This window comes from Entelurus aequoreus, linkage group LG17 (assembly GCF_033978785.1).
Source record: "Entelurus aequoreus isolate RoL-2023_Sb linkage group LG17, RoL_Eaeq_v1.1, whole genome shotgun sequence".
NCBI classification, from domain to species: domain Eukaryota; kingdom Metazoa; phylum Chordata; class Actinopteri; order Syngnathiformes; family Syngnathidae; genus Entelurus; species Entelurus aequoreus.
This window is the reverse complement of record NC_084747.1, coordinates 44,529,987-44,548,683: the sequence shown is the minus strand read 5'-3', so window position 1 is coordinate 44,548,683 and position 18,697 is coordinate 44,529,987. Positions and strand designations below refer to the sequence as shown.

Below are 18,697 nucleotides of genomic sequence, written 5' to 3'. Positions count from 1 at the left end.
ACTTGGTCAACAGCCATACAGGTCACACTGAGGGTGACCGTATAAACAACTTTAACACTGTTACAAATATGCGCCACACTGTGAACCCACACCAAACAAGAGTGACAAACACATTTCGGGAGAACATCCGCACCGTAACACAACATAAACACAACAGAACAAATACCTTCCGGGACGCTACAATATACATCCCCCCGTGCAGTGTTGTTGAAACCTACAGAGACCCTGAAAAAGAATGAATCATTGTAAAACATTAAAACCCAACAAAATACTCATCCTTAACTTTACTCACTGCAAAAATTGAACTCTAAGTAAGATTAAATAGCTTGTTGCTTGTTGCTGAGATGTTATGACCTATATTGAGTAAAACATGCTTGAAACTAGAATATCAACTGTTGCAAAGCTGTCTTCAACACTCACAAGTATAAAACTACTTTTTTAAAGTAATAATTTCTTATTTCAAGCATGAAAAAAAAAATCATGACTTTGACACAATTGTGTCTCATAGTAAAACAGATTGATTGAGACTTTTATTAGTAGGTTGCACAGTGAAGTACATATTCCGTACAATTGACCACTAAATGGTAACACCCGAATAAGTTTTTCAACTTGTTTAAGTGGGGGTCCACTTAAATTGATTCATGATACAGATATATACTATCAGATATATACTATCATCATAATGCAGTCATCACACAAGATAATCACATTGAATTATTTATATTATTTACAATTAGGGGTGTGGAGGGGGGGTAGAATATGGACAGCAAGTTGTAGAGAGAGAGAGCGAGATCAGAAGGCATAAGAAAAAGTATCTGCATTTGATTGTTTACATTTGATTATTAGCAATCCGGGGAGGGTGTTAGTTTAGGGTTGTAGCTGCCTGGAGGTGAACTTTTATTGCGGTTTTGAAGGAGGATAGAGATGCCCTTTCTTTTATACCTGTTGGGAGCGCATTCCACATTGTTGTGGCATAGAAAGAGAATGAGTTAAGACCTTTGTTAGTTCGGAATCTGGGTTTAACGTGGTTAGTGGAGCTCCCCCTGGTGTTGTGGTTATGGCGGTCATTTACGTTAAGGAAGTAGTTTGACATGTACTTCGGTATCAGGGAGGTGTAGCGGATTTTATAGACTAGGCTCAGTGCAAGTTGTTTAACTCTGTCCTCCACCTTGAGCCAGCCCACTTTAGAGAAGTGGGTAGGAGTGAGGTGGGATCTGGGGTGGAGGTCTAGAAGTAACCTGACTAGCTTGTTCTGGGATGTTTGGAGTTTAGATTTGAGGGTTTTGGAGGTGCTAGGGTACCAGGAGGTGCATGCGTAATCGAAAAAGGGTTAAACGAGAGTTCCCGCCAGAATCCTCATGGTGCTTTTGTTGACCAGAGAGGAGATTCTGTAGAGAAATCTCGTTCGTTGGTTAACCTTTTTGATGACAGCCAAATGGACTTTGCTGTTTTATTTTCAATGAAACAATAGAGCATGTACGTACTCATATAGTAGTACAGTTGTTATTAGTGAGAATATACTTATTTTAAGCTATTTTTGGGTTCATTGAGGTTAGCTAATTTTACTTGTTTTGGAAAGTCTTGACAAGCCAAATTTTCTTGTTCTATTGGCAGATAAATTTGCTTAGTTCAAATAAAATACCCCTCATTTTTGTATTTTTTTTCTTGTTTTTGAACACTGACTTTTTGCAGTGAGCTGCACCTTAGTTTTATTTCTGGTGAATATACACTGCCGTTCAAAAGTTTGGGGTCACATTGAAATGTCCTTATTTTTGAAGGAAAAGCACTGTACTTTTCAATGAAGATAACTTTAAACTAGTCTTAACTTTAAAGAAATACACTCTATACATTGCTAATGTGGTAAATGACTATTCTAGCTGCAAATGTCTGGTTTTTGGTGTAATATCTACATAGGTGTATAGAGGCCCATTTCCAGCAACTATCACTCCAGTGTTCTAATGGTACAATGTGTTTGCTCATTGGCTCAGAAGGCTAATTGATGATTAGAAAACCCTTGTGCAATCATGTTCACACATCTGTAAACAGTTTAGCTCGTTACAGAAGCTACAAAACTGCCCTTCCTTTGAGCAGATTGAGTTTCTGGAGCATCACATTTGTGGGGTCAATTAAACGCTCAAAATGGCCAGAAAAAGAGAACTTTCATTTGAAACTCGACAGTCTATTCTTGTTCTTAGAAACGAAGGCTATTCCACAAAATTGTTTGGGTGACCCCAAACTTTTGAACGGTAGTGTAATTATTTGTTTTATAAATAACCTCGTAAGGCTAATATTTCTTTATTTTGGAAAACAGATAAAACACACTCTTGTTAGTCCTTGCTGTGCACAAAGGGTTGACATGTGTCTGTGAAGTTTGGTGTGACTTCAGAAGGCTTTCATTTTCAATATAAGCTACATTTATACGTGACAATAATGTGAATCTATTTGGGGTCTTACCATGTGGTTGTGTCCCCCCCTGCCAGGTTGCCCGTGTTGGAGTCGACCGCGTCATCCGGTGACCTGTCAAGGCCTCACCACATTGTGTCGGTGGTGCCCAACCGCTACCCGCGCTGGTTCACCCTCAGCCACATCGAGTCTCAGCAGTGTGAGCTGGCCTCCACCATGCTCACTGCGGCCAAAGGTGAACACGACACACACGGGCATAAGTAATGGGACGACTAGGCACACACACAACACCTATGGAACAGGACACAATGACGGATGTTTGTGTCGTCGTCCAGGTGACAGTCGCAGGCTGGAGACGGTGCTGGAGTCCATTCAGAAAAACATCCACTCCTCGTCTCACATCTTCAAACTGGCGCAGGACGCGTTCAAGATCGCCACTCTGATGGACAGCCTGCCTGACATCACGCTGCTAAAAGTCGCCCTGGAGCTCGGACTGCAGGTAAGCAGAGCGTGTGTCTGATGCTACGATACCACCGCGGACTAACAAATCACATTTTTAGTCCTTTAAATGAGCTATGAGTATTGAGGTATTGAGCAAATTTGAAGTTAACTTATTTTTTTGGGGGGTCAGGTGATGAGAATAACTCTGTCCACGTTAAACTGGAGGCGACGAGAAATGGTGCGCTGGTTAGTCACATGTGCCACTGAAGTTGGTAAGTGAGTCCATTTTGTCTACTAAACTGTAAGTCCTGGTAAATTGTATACAATTTTGTACAAACAAGTAATGCACTGTCATTGGTGGAAAATAGTTGTTTTTTCCTTGATTTTTTTTTGTACTTTGTACATTTTAATAAAGAATAATTCATATGATTTATTTTAGTTTAATAAATAATAGGGATGTCCGATAATATCGGCCGATAAATGCTTTAAAATGTAATATCGGATATTATCGGTATCGGTTTCAAAAAGTAAAATTTATGACTTTTTAAATCACCGCTGTGTACACGGACGGAGGGAGAAGTACAGAGCGCCAATAAACTAATACTTCTGAGTGTTGGAACTATTTTGATGGCGGAAATACACGACTGGCAGCCATTTTAAGTCCTCAAAACATCCATTGAAACAGTGCACAAAAATCGTTTTTCAATAAACATCTTAGTATCAAACTTAACCACTTTCCACCTTAATATTGAGTTACATAAACAAGTTAAACAGTTTACTTACAGACTTATCTTTTACAAGGCTTGTAAGAGCTAACACAACTTGTCTACTTCTCAATTGTCTCATGAACTTCGCCAACCCGGAAGTGCCCAAACTAATGACGCGTAGTATTTTCATATCGCCACAAGGTGTCAGTAATAGTCTACAATCAACGTGTACGTGGGAAGGGATTCGTTCCCAGGGATTCGAATAAAGAACCAACTCTTTTTCTTTACTATAGTGGGCTCGGTAACGGGAACCGGTTCTCACAAAGGGATTCGAGTCCATGGAATTGGTTCTTTTCTTTTGGAACAACCGGGACAAACAGATTTCGAACATCATCCCTAATAATGTGTTAATTCCACAACTGTATATATCGGTAATTAAGAGTTGGACAATATCGGAATATCGGCAAAAAAGCCATTATTGGACATCTCTAATAAATAACCTAATGCGCTATGAAATAGGCTTAGGATGTGCCATATTGATCCAGCATGGGGGGGATTTGAATATAACATATTTTTTTCTCTTGTACTGTGACTCTTCTGAAACCCTTTTATCATTGTGTTGTATGTGTGCTACATAGTTAAATAATATATATATATAATCAATATTTGATTTAAATTAATTATTTAAATTAAATGTGTCCAGGGTGTACACTGCCTTCCGCCCGTGTGCAGCTGGGATAGGCTCCAGCACCACCCACGAGTCCATAAGGGACAAGCGGTAGAAAATGGATGGACGGATAATAAATATTGTTCAGATTCAACATGTATTGTTTTAGACTATTTTGAAATAATCCTAACTCCTGAATAAATAACATATGTATACAATAGATATTTATACATTATTCATAAGATGTATTTTATTTTCGGATATAAAGTTTGTCATCATAGAGCTGGTCCACAGTTCCACGACCAGGACGAAAACCACACTGTTCCTCCTGAATCCGAGGTTGGACTATCCGGCGTAGCCTCCTCTCCAGTACACCTGAATAGACCTTACCGGTCTTGGAACTGTGGACCAGCTCTATACTCTCGGCAGGGTCCTTGAGGGTGCATGGGAGTTTGCCCAACCAGTCTACATGTTTTGTGGACTTGGAGAAGGCATTCCACCGTGTCCCTCGGGAAGTCCTGTGGGGAGTGCTCAGAGAGTATGGGGTATCGGACTGTCTGATTGTGGCGGTCCGCTCCCTGTATGATCAGTGCCAGAGCTTGGTCCGCATTGGCGGCAGTAAGTCACGACACGTTTCCAGTGAGGGTTGGACTCCGCCAAGGCTGCCCTTTGTCACCGATTCTGTTCATAACTTTTATGGACAGAATTTCTAGGCGCAGTCAAGGCGTTGAGGGGATCCGGTTTGGTGGCTGCAGGATTAGTTCTCTGATTTTTGCAGATGATGTGGTCCTGATGGCTTCATCTGGCCAGGATCTTCAGCTCTCACTGGACCGGTTCGCAGCTGAGTGTGAAGCGACTGGGATGAGAATCAGCACCTCCAAGTCCGAGTCCATGGGTCTCGCCTGGAAAAGGGTGGAGTGCCATCTCCGGGTTGGGGAGGAGACCCTGCCCCAAGTGGAGGAGTTCAAGTACCTAGGAGTCTTGTTCACGAGTGAGGGAAGAGTGGATCGTGAGATCGACAGGCGGATCGGTGCGGCGTCTTCAGTAATGCGGACGCTGTATCGATCCGTTGTGGTGAAGAAGGAGCTGAGCCGGAAGGCAAAGCTCTCAATTTACCGGTCGATCTACGTTCCCATCCTCACCTATGGTCATGAGCTTTGGGTTATGACCGAAAGGACAAGATCACGGGTACAAGCGGCCGAAATGAGTTTCTTCCGCCGGGTGGCGGGTCTCTACCTTAGAGATAGGGTGAGAAGCTCTGTCATCCGGGGGGAGCTCAAAGTAAAGCCGCTGCTCCTCCACACGGAGAGGAGCCAGATGAGGTGGTTCGGGCATCTGGTCAGGATGCCACCCGAACTCTTCCCTAGGGAGGTGTTTAGGGAACGTCCGACCAGTAGGAGGCCACGGGGAAGACCCAGGACACGTTGGGAAGACTGTCTCCCGGCTGGCCTGGGAACGCCTCGGGATCCCCTGGGAAGAGCTGGATGAAGTGGCTGGGGAGAGGGAAGTCTGGGCTTCCCTGCTTAGGCTGCTGCCCCCGCGACCCGACCTCGGATAAGCGGAAGACGATGGATGGAAGTTTGACAGTTTAATTTGGTTTATTTAATTATTTATCCTTACTTTATTAATTGTATTTTAAAAAATACATTTTCACACTGCTAAAAGTCAGTGTTCAAAAACAAGAAAAAATAATACAAAAATTAGGGGTATTCTATTAGAACTAAGCAAAATTATCTGCCAATAGAACAAGAAAATTTGGCTTGTCAAGACTTTCCAAAACAAGTAAAATTAGCTAACCTCAATGAACCCAAAAATACCTTAAAATAAGTATATTCTCACTAATAACAAGTGCATTTTTCTTGGTAGAAAAAAAAGACTTTTGCTCAATATGTTGAAAAATATTCTTAAATGAAGTAAATGCTAGCGCCATTATCTTGATATAATGATATGCGCTCGTCATCATGATTTTTTTTTTCATGCTTGAAGTAACAAATCATTACCTTAAAAAAGTAGTTTTATTCTTGTGAGTGTTGATGACACAGCTTTGCAACAGTTGATATTCTAGTTTCAAGCATGTTTTACTCAGTATAGGTCATAAAATCTCAGCTACAAGCTGTAATATCTTACTGAGATCATTTAGGACCAAAACCCTTAAAACAAGTAAAACACTCGAACATAAAATCTGCTTGGTGAGAAGAATGATCTTATCAGACAGAAAATAAGCAAATATCACCCTTATTTGAGATATTTAATCTTACTTAGATTTCAGTTTTTGCAGTGCACTTTTTACAAATACATTTTGTGGCAAATTTCAGATGTATCTGCAAATACACTGCAAAAAGTCAGTGTTCAAAAACAAGAAAAAAAATTACAAAAATTAGAGGTATTTTATTTGAACTAAGCAAAATTATCTGCCAATAGAACAAGAAAATTTGGCTTGTCAAGACTTTCTAAAACAAGTGAAATTAGCTAACCTCAATGAACCCCAAAATACCTTAAAATAAATATATTCTCACTAATAACAAGTGCACTTTTCTTGGAAAAAAAAAAAAAGAGACCTTTTTGCTCAATATGTTGAAAAATATTCTTAAATGAAGTAAATGCTAGTGCCATTATCTTGACATAATGATATGCGCTCGGCATTACATTTCTTGAAACCAGCAAACTTATACTAAAAACAAATGTATTGTTCTTAATGGAAAGGCAACAAGTCAACCGCTTGTTACTCTCGGGGTCTCCTAGCCGCTCAGGCAAATTATATTGTCTAAAAATGCATTTCTCCATCGATAACATGACATCATCGCGCCAAGTGCATGCTCTTTCAGTCAATTAGTGCGCATATATACAGCCCGGTCCCCGGCCAAACATTTGTATTGTAATTTTGAAGAATTTATCTGAATGTGCATGAACTATTTCTGTTCAAAATTGTTAGAAATGTCACATGTTAAATGCTTAAATATTAACTGTCAGTTTACTGTACTGTGCCAACTGTACTACTATATGAGTGCGTGTTTTCTATTGTTTCATTGAAAATAAAACAGCAAAGTCCATTTGGCTGTCATCTGTTTTAATTATGAGACACAATTGTGTCAAAGTCATGATTTTTTTTTTTTCATGCTTGAAATAAGAAATTATTACTTTAAAAAAGTAGTTTTATACTTGTGAGTGTTGATGACACAGCTTTGCAACAGTTGATATTCTAGTTTCAAGCATGTTTTACTCAATATAGGTCATAAAATCTCAGCAACAAGCTGTAATATCTTACTGAGATCATTTAGGACCAAAACCCTTAAAACAAGTAAAACACTCTAACATAAAATCTGCTTAGTGAGAAGAATGATCTTATCAGACAGAAAATAAGCAAATATCACCCTTATTTGAGATATTTAATCTTACTTAGATTTCAGTTTTTGCAGTGCACTTTTTACAAATACGTCTGAAATTTGCCACAAAATGTATCTGCAAATAGTCCAGTCATGAAAAAACATTTGCTGAAGGAAAGATGGTATAATTGAGAGAATGCTGCTTCTTTTTGCCGCTCTAGGTTCCAAAATTGACTCTGTTCTCTTCCGTGCCAGGCGTGTACGCGCTGGACAGCATCATGCAGAGCTGGTTCACCCTCTTCACCCCCACTGAGGCCACCAGCATCGTGGCGACCACGGTCATGTCCAACAGCACCATCGTGCGCCTGCACCTGGACTGCCACCAGCAGGAGAACCTGGCCTCGTCGGCCCGCACCCTGGCCCTGCAGTGCGCCATGAAGGACCCCCAGAACTGCGCGCTGTCGGCCCTCACCCTCTGCGAAAAGGACCACATTGCCTTCGAGACAGCCTACCAGATTGTACTGGACGCCGCCGCCACGGGGATGAGCTACACGCAGCTGTTCACCATCGCCCGCTACATGGAGCACCGCGGCTACCCGATGCGGGCGTACAAGCTGGCGACGCTGGCCATGGCCCACCTGAACCTCAGCTACAACCAGGACACGCACCCCGCCATCAACGACGTGCTTTGGGCGTGCGCCCTCAGCCACTCGCTGGGCAAGAACGAGCTGGCCGCCGTCATCCCCCTGGTGGTGAAAAGCGTCAAGTGCGCCACGGTGCTCTCGGACATTTTGCGGCGGTGCACGCTGACCACGCCGGGCATGGTGTCGGCGCTGCACAGCCGCAGGAACTCCGGCAAGCTGATGTCGCTGGACAAGGCGCCGCTCAGGCAGCTGCTGGACGCCACCATCGGGGCCTACATCAACACCACGCACTCGCGCCTCACGCACATCAGCCCGCGCCACTACAGCGAGTTCATCGAGTTCCTGGGCAAGGCGCGCGAGACGTTCATGATGGCGCACGACGGACACATCCAGTTCACGCAGTTCATAGACAACCTGAAACAGATCTACAAGGGCAAAAAGAAACTAATGATGCTGGTCAGGGAGCGCTTCGGCTGAGCTCGCACTCTTACCTTTTTTTTTGTTTTTTTTTTATCAAGTCTGCCTTTTCAACTTCCTTTGGACTACTCGTAAAAAGAGGACGTAGAAAGAAAAAAAAAAAACTCAACAAAGCCACACGCGGTATTATTGTTCTTGCTGTTGTTATGGTTACAAACATTATTACTATTATTATTAATAATAATAATAATATTACTACTATGTGTACAGAAGTGTTTTTATTTTTCACAAGAGAGGAAATTGGTCACGTTGTGAATGTCGTGCGTGCTTCTCTACACGTGTATGAAAGGAAAATGGACTTTTTTTTTTTGTGATTGAAACATCTTTTTCTTTCTGTGTGCGGCTGAAGGCCTCGTAACAAGCAGCGCTCATGTTCAAAACAACAACAAAACTGCATCTTTTCAAAAGAAAACTTAAAAGGCTTTAAAAACACACAGAGCAACCTCCCCCCGTTTGGCCCTCGGGGTCCCACCAGGGGACGCCAGACAGCACTGCACAGCTTAGCTAGGCCCCGAAAGCCATCGTCAGCAAATTTTTTTTTTTTCCCGGACAGGCAGCACTTGAACAGCCATTAATTAGCTCTTAGAACCAACACACACACAACAATGCTCTTCGTAACCACCTGTAATAATGTGACGCATGCAGCTACCTACAGTCATTACATCTTATACTATACACTCACTGGACACACTATTAGGTACACCAGCAATACAGATCGGCCTTGACAAAGATATATGCTCAGTTTTGATTGACAGTCAGATGTATTTATTCAACCTCGTTAGAAGCCAAAACTCACAAGTGTTTTAGGATGTCTGAAAACATCATAATTTGTATTATTTGTTTATTATTAACAGAATTTGGATGTCCATGCCAGTCATCAAACTGTGACAATGCATGACATGAACCCAAAAAACGCCCCCTAGTGGCTGTGAGCAGCATAGCGGGTGACTGTATTTTTAATGTCCTGCAAGTTCAGTATTTTAGTAACCAAGCAGTGTTAGGCAAAGATATGCATTAATTTGGTGCTTTAACTACAATTGGAATCGCTGTTTATTCAAATTGGAAATATAATGTGAAATAAAAATATAGGAGATACCGTATTTTTCGGAGTATAAGTCCCTACGGAGTATAAGTCGCACCGGCCGAAAATGCATAATAAAGAAGGAAAAAAACATATATAAGTCGCACTTTTTGGGGGAAATTTATTTGATAAAACCCAACACCAAGAATAGACATTTGAAAGGTAATTTAAAATAAATAAAGAATAGTGAACAACAGGCTGAATAAGTGTACGTTATATGAGGCATAAATAACCAACTGAGAACGTGCCTGGTATGTTAACGTAACATATTATGGTAAGAGTCATTCAAATACCTATAACATATAGAACATGCTATACGTTTACCAAACAATCTGTCACTCCTAATCGCTAAATCCCATGAAATCTTATACGTCTAGTCTCTTACGTGAATGAGCTGAATAATATTATTTGATATTTTACAGTAATGTGTTAATCATTTCACACATAAGTCGCTACTGAGTGTAAGTCGCACCCCTGGCCAAACTATGAAAAAAACTGCGATGTATAGTCCAAAAAATACGGTGGTACTGTTAAATGATAAAAAATGTTAAATCAAATTAATCCTACTTTTGATTTTACAGGATATTTAACTTAAAAGGACACAAATGCAATTGTATTGTCAGAATGTCATCCAGGAAAAAAATGTTTTTATGTTTTCCTTTAAGAACGTCATTTATTTGTTCAAAACTTGGTTACTGTTTTATCTATAAAGTCCAGTAGGGGTGCATTTTGTAGTGAAATATGTCAGCCAGCAGACGTTTGCCTTAACCTGACCACTGAGCGTATAACAACCCACGCTGCCTTTCCTCTGTTTAATGTAAAGAAGCATGTACGGTCAAAAATTAACAAAAAAACCTCTGATTAATCTGCGCATTAACATGATGCACGCAATATTTTTTGTGATTAATTGCATGAGCTAAAAATGTTGTCCGTCTATCTGTGTTGGCCCTGTGATGAGGTGGCGACTTGTCCAGGGTGTACCGAATGCAGCTGGGATTGGCTCCAGGACCCCCTGCAACCCCAAAGGGACAAGCAGTAGAAAATGGATGGACGGAAGTCGTAATTTTTAACAGCCCTAATAGAAATAAGAATACAAGCTATTGTTAGGTGACAGCATGTATTTTCTTAGTAGTACTGGTCAACAAAATGCATGTGTAATTATTATTATTTTTGTATTTCTTTTTTGTTTTTGTGTTTTTTATACTTTTAATTTTTGTGGGGCTTTTCCCCCCAACAAAGGCCATGTATCTCAAAATCAGAATCAGAATAGTTTTTATTGCCACACTGCAAAAAGCCATTGTTCAAACACAAAAATAAAAAAAAATTAGGGGTATTCTATTTGAACTAAGCAAAATTATCTGCCAATAGAACAAGAAAAATTTGGCTTGTCAAGACTTTCCAAAAAATTAGCTAACCTCAATGACGCCCAAAATACCTTAAAATAAGTATATTCTCACTAATAAGTGCACTATTCTTGGTAGAAAAAGACCTTTTTGCTCAATATGTTGAAAAATATTCTTAAATGAAGTAAATGCTAGTGCCATTATCTTGACATAATGATATGCGCTCGGCATCATTTTTTTTTTCATGCTTGAAATAAGAAATTATTACTTTAAAAAAGTAGTTTTATACTTTTGAGTGTTGATGACACAGCTTTGCAACAGTTGATATTCTAGTTTCAAGCATGTTTTACTCAATATAGGTCATAAAATCTCAGCAACAACCTGTAATATCTTACTGAGATCATTTAGGACCAAAACCCTTAAAACAAGTAAAACACTAACATAAAATCTGCTTAGTGAGAAGAATTATCGTATCAGACAGAAAATAAGCAAATATCACCCTTATTTGAGATATTTCATCTTACTTAGATTTCAGTTTTTGCAATGTACTGTTCAACAAAATGCATGTGTAATATTTTTTTTTTTTTTTTTCGTATTTATTTTTTGTTTTTGTGTTTATTATACTATTAATTTTTGTGGGGCTTTCCCCCCCCCCCCCCCAACAAAGGCCATGTATCTCCAAATGATTGTTTGTTTGAATGTTCACAACACTCCAAAATCTCCCCAATGGTCACGACGAGACGCACGTATTGACTCTGCTATTATTACCATTGTGGCTGTCAATCCAATGTGGACATAAGAGCATCAATCTCATTAGGCTCAGTGCAGGTGTACCTAATGGAGTGGGTGAACATAATGGCTGTGCATAGGGGGGGGAGCCACTACCTCATGATGCAGTGTGGAACCTGCTCCCAATTTAAATGTGCTGTCAGGATATTTTGTCACCAGTCATCATCAATCTAGGGCGGGGCGGGGGGGGGGGGGGTCCACTGCTGGTCATGTGACCGTGCATCACTTCCCATCCCACCCATCGTCCACAAATAGGCCAGTGTCATTGTTTATGTCCCCCCCCCCCACCCCATTTCTCTCTCTCTCTCTCTCTCTCTCTCTCTCTGTGTGTGTCATAGCAATGAGACTTTCTACTGTTAAAACCTTCACTAATTGTCCACCGAAACGTTCTCAGGGATTTTTCTTCACAATAAGGGAAAAAACAAAAAGGCGGAACAAAAAGACTGACTGCAGGAAAATTGAAAAAAAAAAAAGAAAAAAAAAACTAGACATGAGCGAGCATTTATTGTACTCTGTATATATGCCATAGTATATGTCTGAATATGGAGGATCTGAAAGTATATGTTGACTAATTTATACAGAGTATTCTATGTCATGTGAAATACTTGAAGCCGCTGTAGTTTGCTCTCTCTCTTTCTCTCTCGCTCACTTTCTTTTGTTTTTGTCATGTGATGGAACATATCATGTTGGGGGGGGATGTCGGACTTCATTCCTGCTGACTCCAGCAAAGAGGAGGTCAAAGCTGGGTGATGGATAAAGCGCTTTAAAGAGAAGGACTAATAATACGTGTTAGATGATTTGATCGTCCCTCTGCAGTGAAACTACTAGTCTCATATCAGTCAGCAAGCCGTCGAAAGGAGGACATTTTGTATTGTTTGTAGAACATTTTATTTGATTTTTTATTTTTGGTGTCTCGACAACAGAAAGAAGTGCAGCCTTTTTCTCTTGCCTTGTCTTCTTAACGCTTTAAAGTAACCAAACAGGAAGTTCTGTCTAACAACCAAACGCGTTCAAAGAGGTGAGAGGTGACCCCACCTTGGTCCAGCTTTAGTGTCCTTAATTAGTAAAGCGAATGGCTGTGTTAGTGAACTCTTCTTGCTTTAAACGACAAAGCAAACTCCTCACGTGTGTCTGCTGGTGGTTCAAAAAAAAAAAAAAAAAAGATAAAAAAAAGTATGTTGGTCATGTCCAGTGTCTCAACAATTTCCTCTTGAGTCTTTCTAGCCGTTTTTTTGTTTGTTCGTGTAGGACGCTCTCCCCTTTTTATTTATTACCATGACCCATGTATACATGCTTATGAAAATCAAATTTGATACACCGATATCAATTTATTTATGTAACTAAATCACTGTTTTATAATCTTGGTAATGAGTCAATTATTGATTTTTTTTTTTTTTTTTTTTGATTTTGTTTTAATAAAAGGGGTCATATTATGATTTGTTTAGTTTTTTTACATTTAAAACACTTCCTTGTGGTCTACATAACATGTGATGGTGCTTCTTTTGCTCAAGATTGTGCATAGATGATGTTTTACAGATCATCTTCAAGCCGCTTTCTGACCGTCTCTTCAGGATGTGCCGTTTTGTGGGCGGTCTCATTTACGTGCCTCCACTTCGACCGCGCTTCCATTAGGACTCTGACAGATATAAGCAGTGTTGGGTTAGTTACTGAAAATCAGTAACTAGTTAGTTACTAGTTACTTTTTTTCAAAAGTAACTCAGTTACTTACACCAAAAAGTAATGTGTTACTGTGAAAAGTAACTATTTAGTTACTTATGTAATTTTTTAAGGCCCCCTTTAATACACTTTCAGCCTTAATTTCAGTACTGTTATTGCACTGGAGAATAATACAAAGTGTTGATCAACTTGACATGTATTTGCATCACTGAACTCTGCTAAGCAATGTGCTCTACATACAACACACAAAGGCAAAGATATGTTTCAAAGGGCCAATTTGTTTCAGGCCAGAACAAATTGACAACTATTTTAAATAACTGCAACATAAGTAACAAACAACATAATAAAAACATAGCTGTAAACCAAGGAAGGCACATACTACATACACAAACCCTAACCAGGCGTTTTTTTTCTGAAATAAAATGTCTGAAGCCCAGAACACTCTACACATTTCCCCAGTTTTAGTTTAGAGATAAGGAAAGATTGGCCTGGCCCACTAGCATCCCTCTTTATGTTTGTGAACTTTATAGTCTATACATTTAGAGTGAACACTCTAGAAGTCTAGAATGAAAGAGTATATAAGAGAATTGACAGAGTGTGTGTACTTTAAGTGCTCAGTGCCTCGTTAAAAATGCAGCTGCTGTTGCTTAGGAGGTGAAGTGTGTCTCTCTTTACTAGCTTCGTCGAAGCATGTTGCTTTTGTAGCTGTTTCAGCAGATTTGAATTGCTAGGATAGGATCTTTGATCCAAGACAACTTACATTTAACTAAAATGTTCTTTTCTTTGTGGTCGACAAAAGAAAAGTAGTGAGAATATCTCCATGTTAAGAAACTCGACTTTGGCTCTGCCATGTCTTGTTAGTAAACACAGACACGCCCCCCCGCCACACACACAGAGCAGCGCGCCTCTTCTCCGTCGCCTTTTCCGCAGCGCTCCAATAAAACACACTCAGATCCTCTGAATATAAAAAAATAACGCGTTAGATTACTATTTACCGCCGAAAGTAACGGCGTTATAGTAACGTGTTACTTTGTTACTTTATATTCAGTGTCCCAACACTGGATATAAGTTAAAACTTTTTCGCTACCTTATTAGAAATGGCAACAGCAGAGGATGCACGTGCATGTACGAGCCAGTCTGCCCCACGAAAAGAGGATAGTGGAAAAAGAGATTATTGACTACGGCGTACAACTAAAAATGGCAGACTTGCGCAAAGATGTTTGGGTAAAACGTTACCATGTATGGACATAACCGATGACGTCAACATTTGTAAAACGTCTCAAACTTGAGGGAAAATTAAAGTTAAAGTACCAATGATTGTCACACACACACTAAATGTGGCAAAATGATTCTCTACATTCGACCCATCCCCTTGTTCACCTCCTGTGAGGTGAGGTGAGGGGAGCAGTGGGCAGCAGCAGTGGCCACGCCCGAGAATCATTTTTGCTGATTTAACCCCCAATTCCAACCCTTGATGCTGAGTCCCATTTTTATAGTCTTTGGTATGACTCGGCCGGGGTTTGAACTCACAACCTACCGATCTCAGGGCGGACACTCTAACCACTAGGCCACTGAGTAGATAATATTAGTAGAAAATCTAAACAGCTCGGTGGGAGGAAGTATGATTATTTTATAAATATCTGGTTTAATGTCAAATTTTAGGGACTTGGTGTTTTAAGATGTCAAATATACACAAAAAAGCTACCAATTGGTAAGAAAAGTTGGTTTTGCATGATAGGTTCCCTTTACCAGTAAATTAACACGTAGATCACAGGTGTCAAACTCAAATTTGGCCGGCCACATTATTGTATGTGGCCCGCAAAAGCCTGGAAATAATATGCGTTAATAAATATTTTCTTACTAAATATATTTGTTATTTCCCTTTTGACATTAAAAATCATGTACCGCATGCAAGTGCATGTATTTTTAAAATTCAATATTATCAAAAATCTAAATATTATATTGTCATGTATTCCTAAAAATTTTTTTGCTAAAATAAAGATAAATACTGTACTTAAAATATCTGATTGACTTATGGTTTCAAAACAAATTATCAATCAAATTGTAGACTGTAAAATTGACAATAGATTATATGTTTAAATTTTGCTGACTTGAGTTTTTTTTACCTTAAAATCAACTTTGGTACTGTTTTTTTTTTCCATATACAGTAAGATAGCAAAATATTAAAAAACAAACAAAAAATACATTAAAACAAGATTTTACGGTAATTCTGTCGCTTGAATTTTACCGCTAAAAACTGGTGGTATTGTTTTTCCATTCATTATTATTTATATATATATATATATATATATATATATATATATATATATATATATATATATATATATATATATATATATATATATATATATATTATATATTATTATTATTTATTCTATTTATTTTTTATATACTGCAGAAGACCCACTAAAATTCTGGTGAGTGAGCTGCCAGTTTTTAAAAGTAAAATTGTGTTATTTTTTGCAGCTTATGTAAAAAAATATATTGTTAATGTATTATATATAAATGTATATTCATATATTACTGTTAAAAGCGGCCCTTCTGAGGGCAACCATAACTGCAATGTGGCCCTCATTGAAAAAACGAGTTTGACACCCCTGACGTAGATTAATAATAGAGAGATTGGAAAAAACGTCACAAATTGGGGAACATTTTATTAAATATCTCCGCCATGCCTCCGTGGTTTCAAATTTTTGGACCTATGCAGATCCCAAATACACTAAAACAATAACCAATATGTAAGAAAACTAGGTTTTGCATAATAGGTCCTCTTAAAAAAAAAAAAAGTACTTTTTTCAAAGTCTTTGCTTTTGAGAGCGGCGGACACTGACACGGTAATTGTTGATGCATCACAGCATATCATAGCAACAACCCATTTGGTAGTTGCTGCCTCTAAAATGACATCATTCAATTCAGATTATTGTAGGGATGGTATTGCTTACTGTATCACAACATATCGCAGCAATATCCAATTTCCCAGCCGCAGATGCCTCAAAATAATGTTGAGAATGTTATTAGGATAAAAGATGCACGCAATAGCTGAGAGACGCCAAAGGAAGAAATGAATGGAACAATATTGTAATCCTGGTTGATACATCACAACAAACATAGCAAACACTAGTTTCTTTATCTCCTGCAAGCTTTTTACTTGCTGCAATGCTGATGAAACACGCCCACATAAATTAAAATGTACTACTGTCATAGCAATTTAGCCTATATCTTCTACAAGCTGTCTTTGCATCAGATCCTTCAGAAATTACACGTACACGCTACATTAAAACAATCATGTAAAAACCATTTATTACCACATGTTCATACATCACAGTAGTAAACAACCTCCAAGTTACTTCGGTCTTGCGCAAACTGGTTTGTGCAAGCATTAACTGTAATTGCATCAGAAAGCGCAGGCAAGTTCTAGACTGATAAGATCAAACTGTATCCAACACATCACAACATATATTATCAACTTCCAAAACATACTATTTGTCTTTTTGCATTATTTTTTTGGTCCATCCAAACCAACAGAAATGGCACACAAGTCTTGTCAGTTTGAAGGAGCTGTTTTGATCGACATGCTAACATACATAGAATATAGATCTCTTCAAAGTTGTAACATCATAAAAGAAATAGACTTTATGGTCAATTAGTTGCCATAAGGCCGAGATGTTGATGGCAACCAATCTTGCTCAAATTCAACACACCTGCTAAGTCGTGTGCCAAATTCTGTGTCAATTGAGCTAAGAAGCTAAAGTGACAGTGGGTGTGTTATGAAAATGTGAGAGAAATTTCAAGTCAATCTGCATATAACAATGTGGTGTGTTTACCAATAAAATAGGAAACATCGTAAAGGTGCATGTTTTGGAAAATGTGCAGCGGTTCGGAAGTAAGAGTTAACTTACACAACACATTTTTCACATAAAAAAAAAAAAAACTTGAGTCCTGGATTGTTTTTTATTCCAATTCTAAATGGAGTCATCATTTCTGAAAATCAATTTAAAAAAAATTAAAAAGCCGAGAGGAGCCTTGGTAACCTGTTTTGAACAGGTTTTATTATAATATTCATACCAATTAATATAATTTAAAAATCATGTTGAAATCGGAAGTTGTATTCAACGCTTTGATCTCTGCGGCTTATAAAACAGTGCGGCTAATTTATGGATTTTTCTTCGTATTTAACAATTTTTTTATTTTTTATTACACAGTGACTCTGAAAAGGTGTGTTATTGTTTGTGTTATCAGAATCAGAATCAGAAATACGTTATTAATCCCCAAGGGGAAATTACAATTTTCAGCACAATCCCATTCAAGATCAGAAAAACATTACAGGGAGACAGAACAGGATCAAACATTACAGGGAGACAGAACAGGATCGCTGACGGGTCTGCCAACTTCCGGCGCCCCTTACAAAAAAGGTGAGATACAGGTAAACAATAGGGGGGATTGAGGAGAAAAAAAAATCGGTCTAAGCCTGGGCCCCTGGAGAGGGGGTCCAGACTGGTGCCGTCTTTGGACGAGTTCGCTCACTGCAGGTGCGGCGGGTCGAAAACGTACTTCCTGTTTCGTGCCTTAAACCGTAAGTATAACAGTCCATGGCATTTTTACTCGTATGGATTCTTCATTCATCACTCTAAGCAACTTTTGTAAGTTTTACAATGTAACCGAAACAATTAATAACCACTGGTGTCGACGTGCTGTCGTAATGGAATCAGGCTGGCGTCGTTAGCATTACCGAAAATGCCAACACGCTTAAAAGTGTCTGTGTTGGTATTGTTATTATAGGTATCGTTCTTTTTTATTATCGGTATCGTTTTTTTAAATTATCGGTATCGTTTTTTTTTGTTTGTTTTTATTAAATCAACATAAAAAACACAAGATACACTTACAATTAGTGCACCAACCCCAAAAACCTACCTCCCCCATTTACACTCATTCACACTCATTCACACAAAAGGGTTGTTTCTTTCTGTTATTAATATTCTGGTTCCTACATTATATATCAATATATATCAATACAGTCCGTAAGCACACATGATTGTGCCTGCTGCTGGTCCACTAATAGTACTAACCTTTAATAGTCAATTTTACTCATTTTCATTCATTACTAGTTTCTATGTAACTGTTTTT

The 18,697-nt window shown here is 38.9% G+C and overlaps 1 protein-coding gene and 1 long non-coding RNA gene across 6 annotated transcripts in view; one reads left to right on the top strand and one right to left on the bottom strand.

The window, feature by feature from the left end:
* The window catches only part of LOC133632917 (zinc finger SWIM domain-containing protein 6-like), a 157,351-nt gene extending 143,838 nt beyond the window's left edge, over positions 1-13,513 (top strand). For all 5 annotated transcript variants that reach the window (XM_062025742.1, XM_062025744.1, XM_062025740.1 and 2 more), the window contains 4 exons: positions 2,481-2,638; positions 2,739-2,902; positions 3,035-3,116; positions 7,797-13,513. In XM_062025742.1, coding sequence (XP_061881726.1) covers positions 2,481-2,638; positions 2,739-2,902; positions 3,035-3,116; positions 7,797-8,662 — 1,270 coding nt within the window. In that variant the 3' untranslated portion in view covers positions 8,663-13,513. The remainder of the gene's footprint in view (positions 1-2,480; positions 2,639-2,738; positions 2,903-3,034; positions 3,117-7,796) is intronic.
* Positions 1-18,697, bottom strand: part of LOC133632921 (uncharacterized) — a 93,987-nt gene that overhangs the window by 22,625 nt on the left and 52,665 nt on the right. The window lies entirely within an intron of this gene.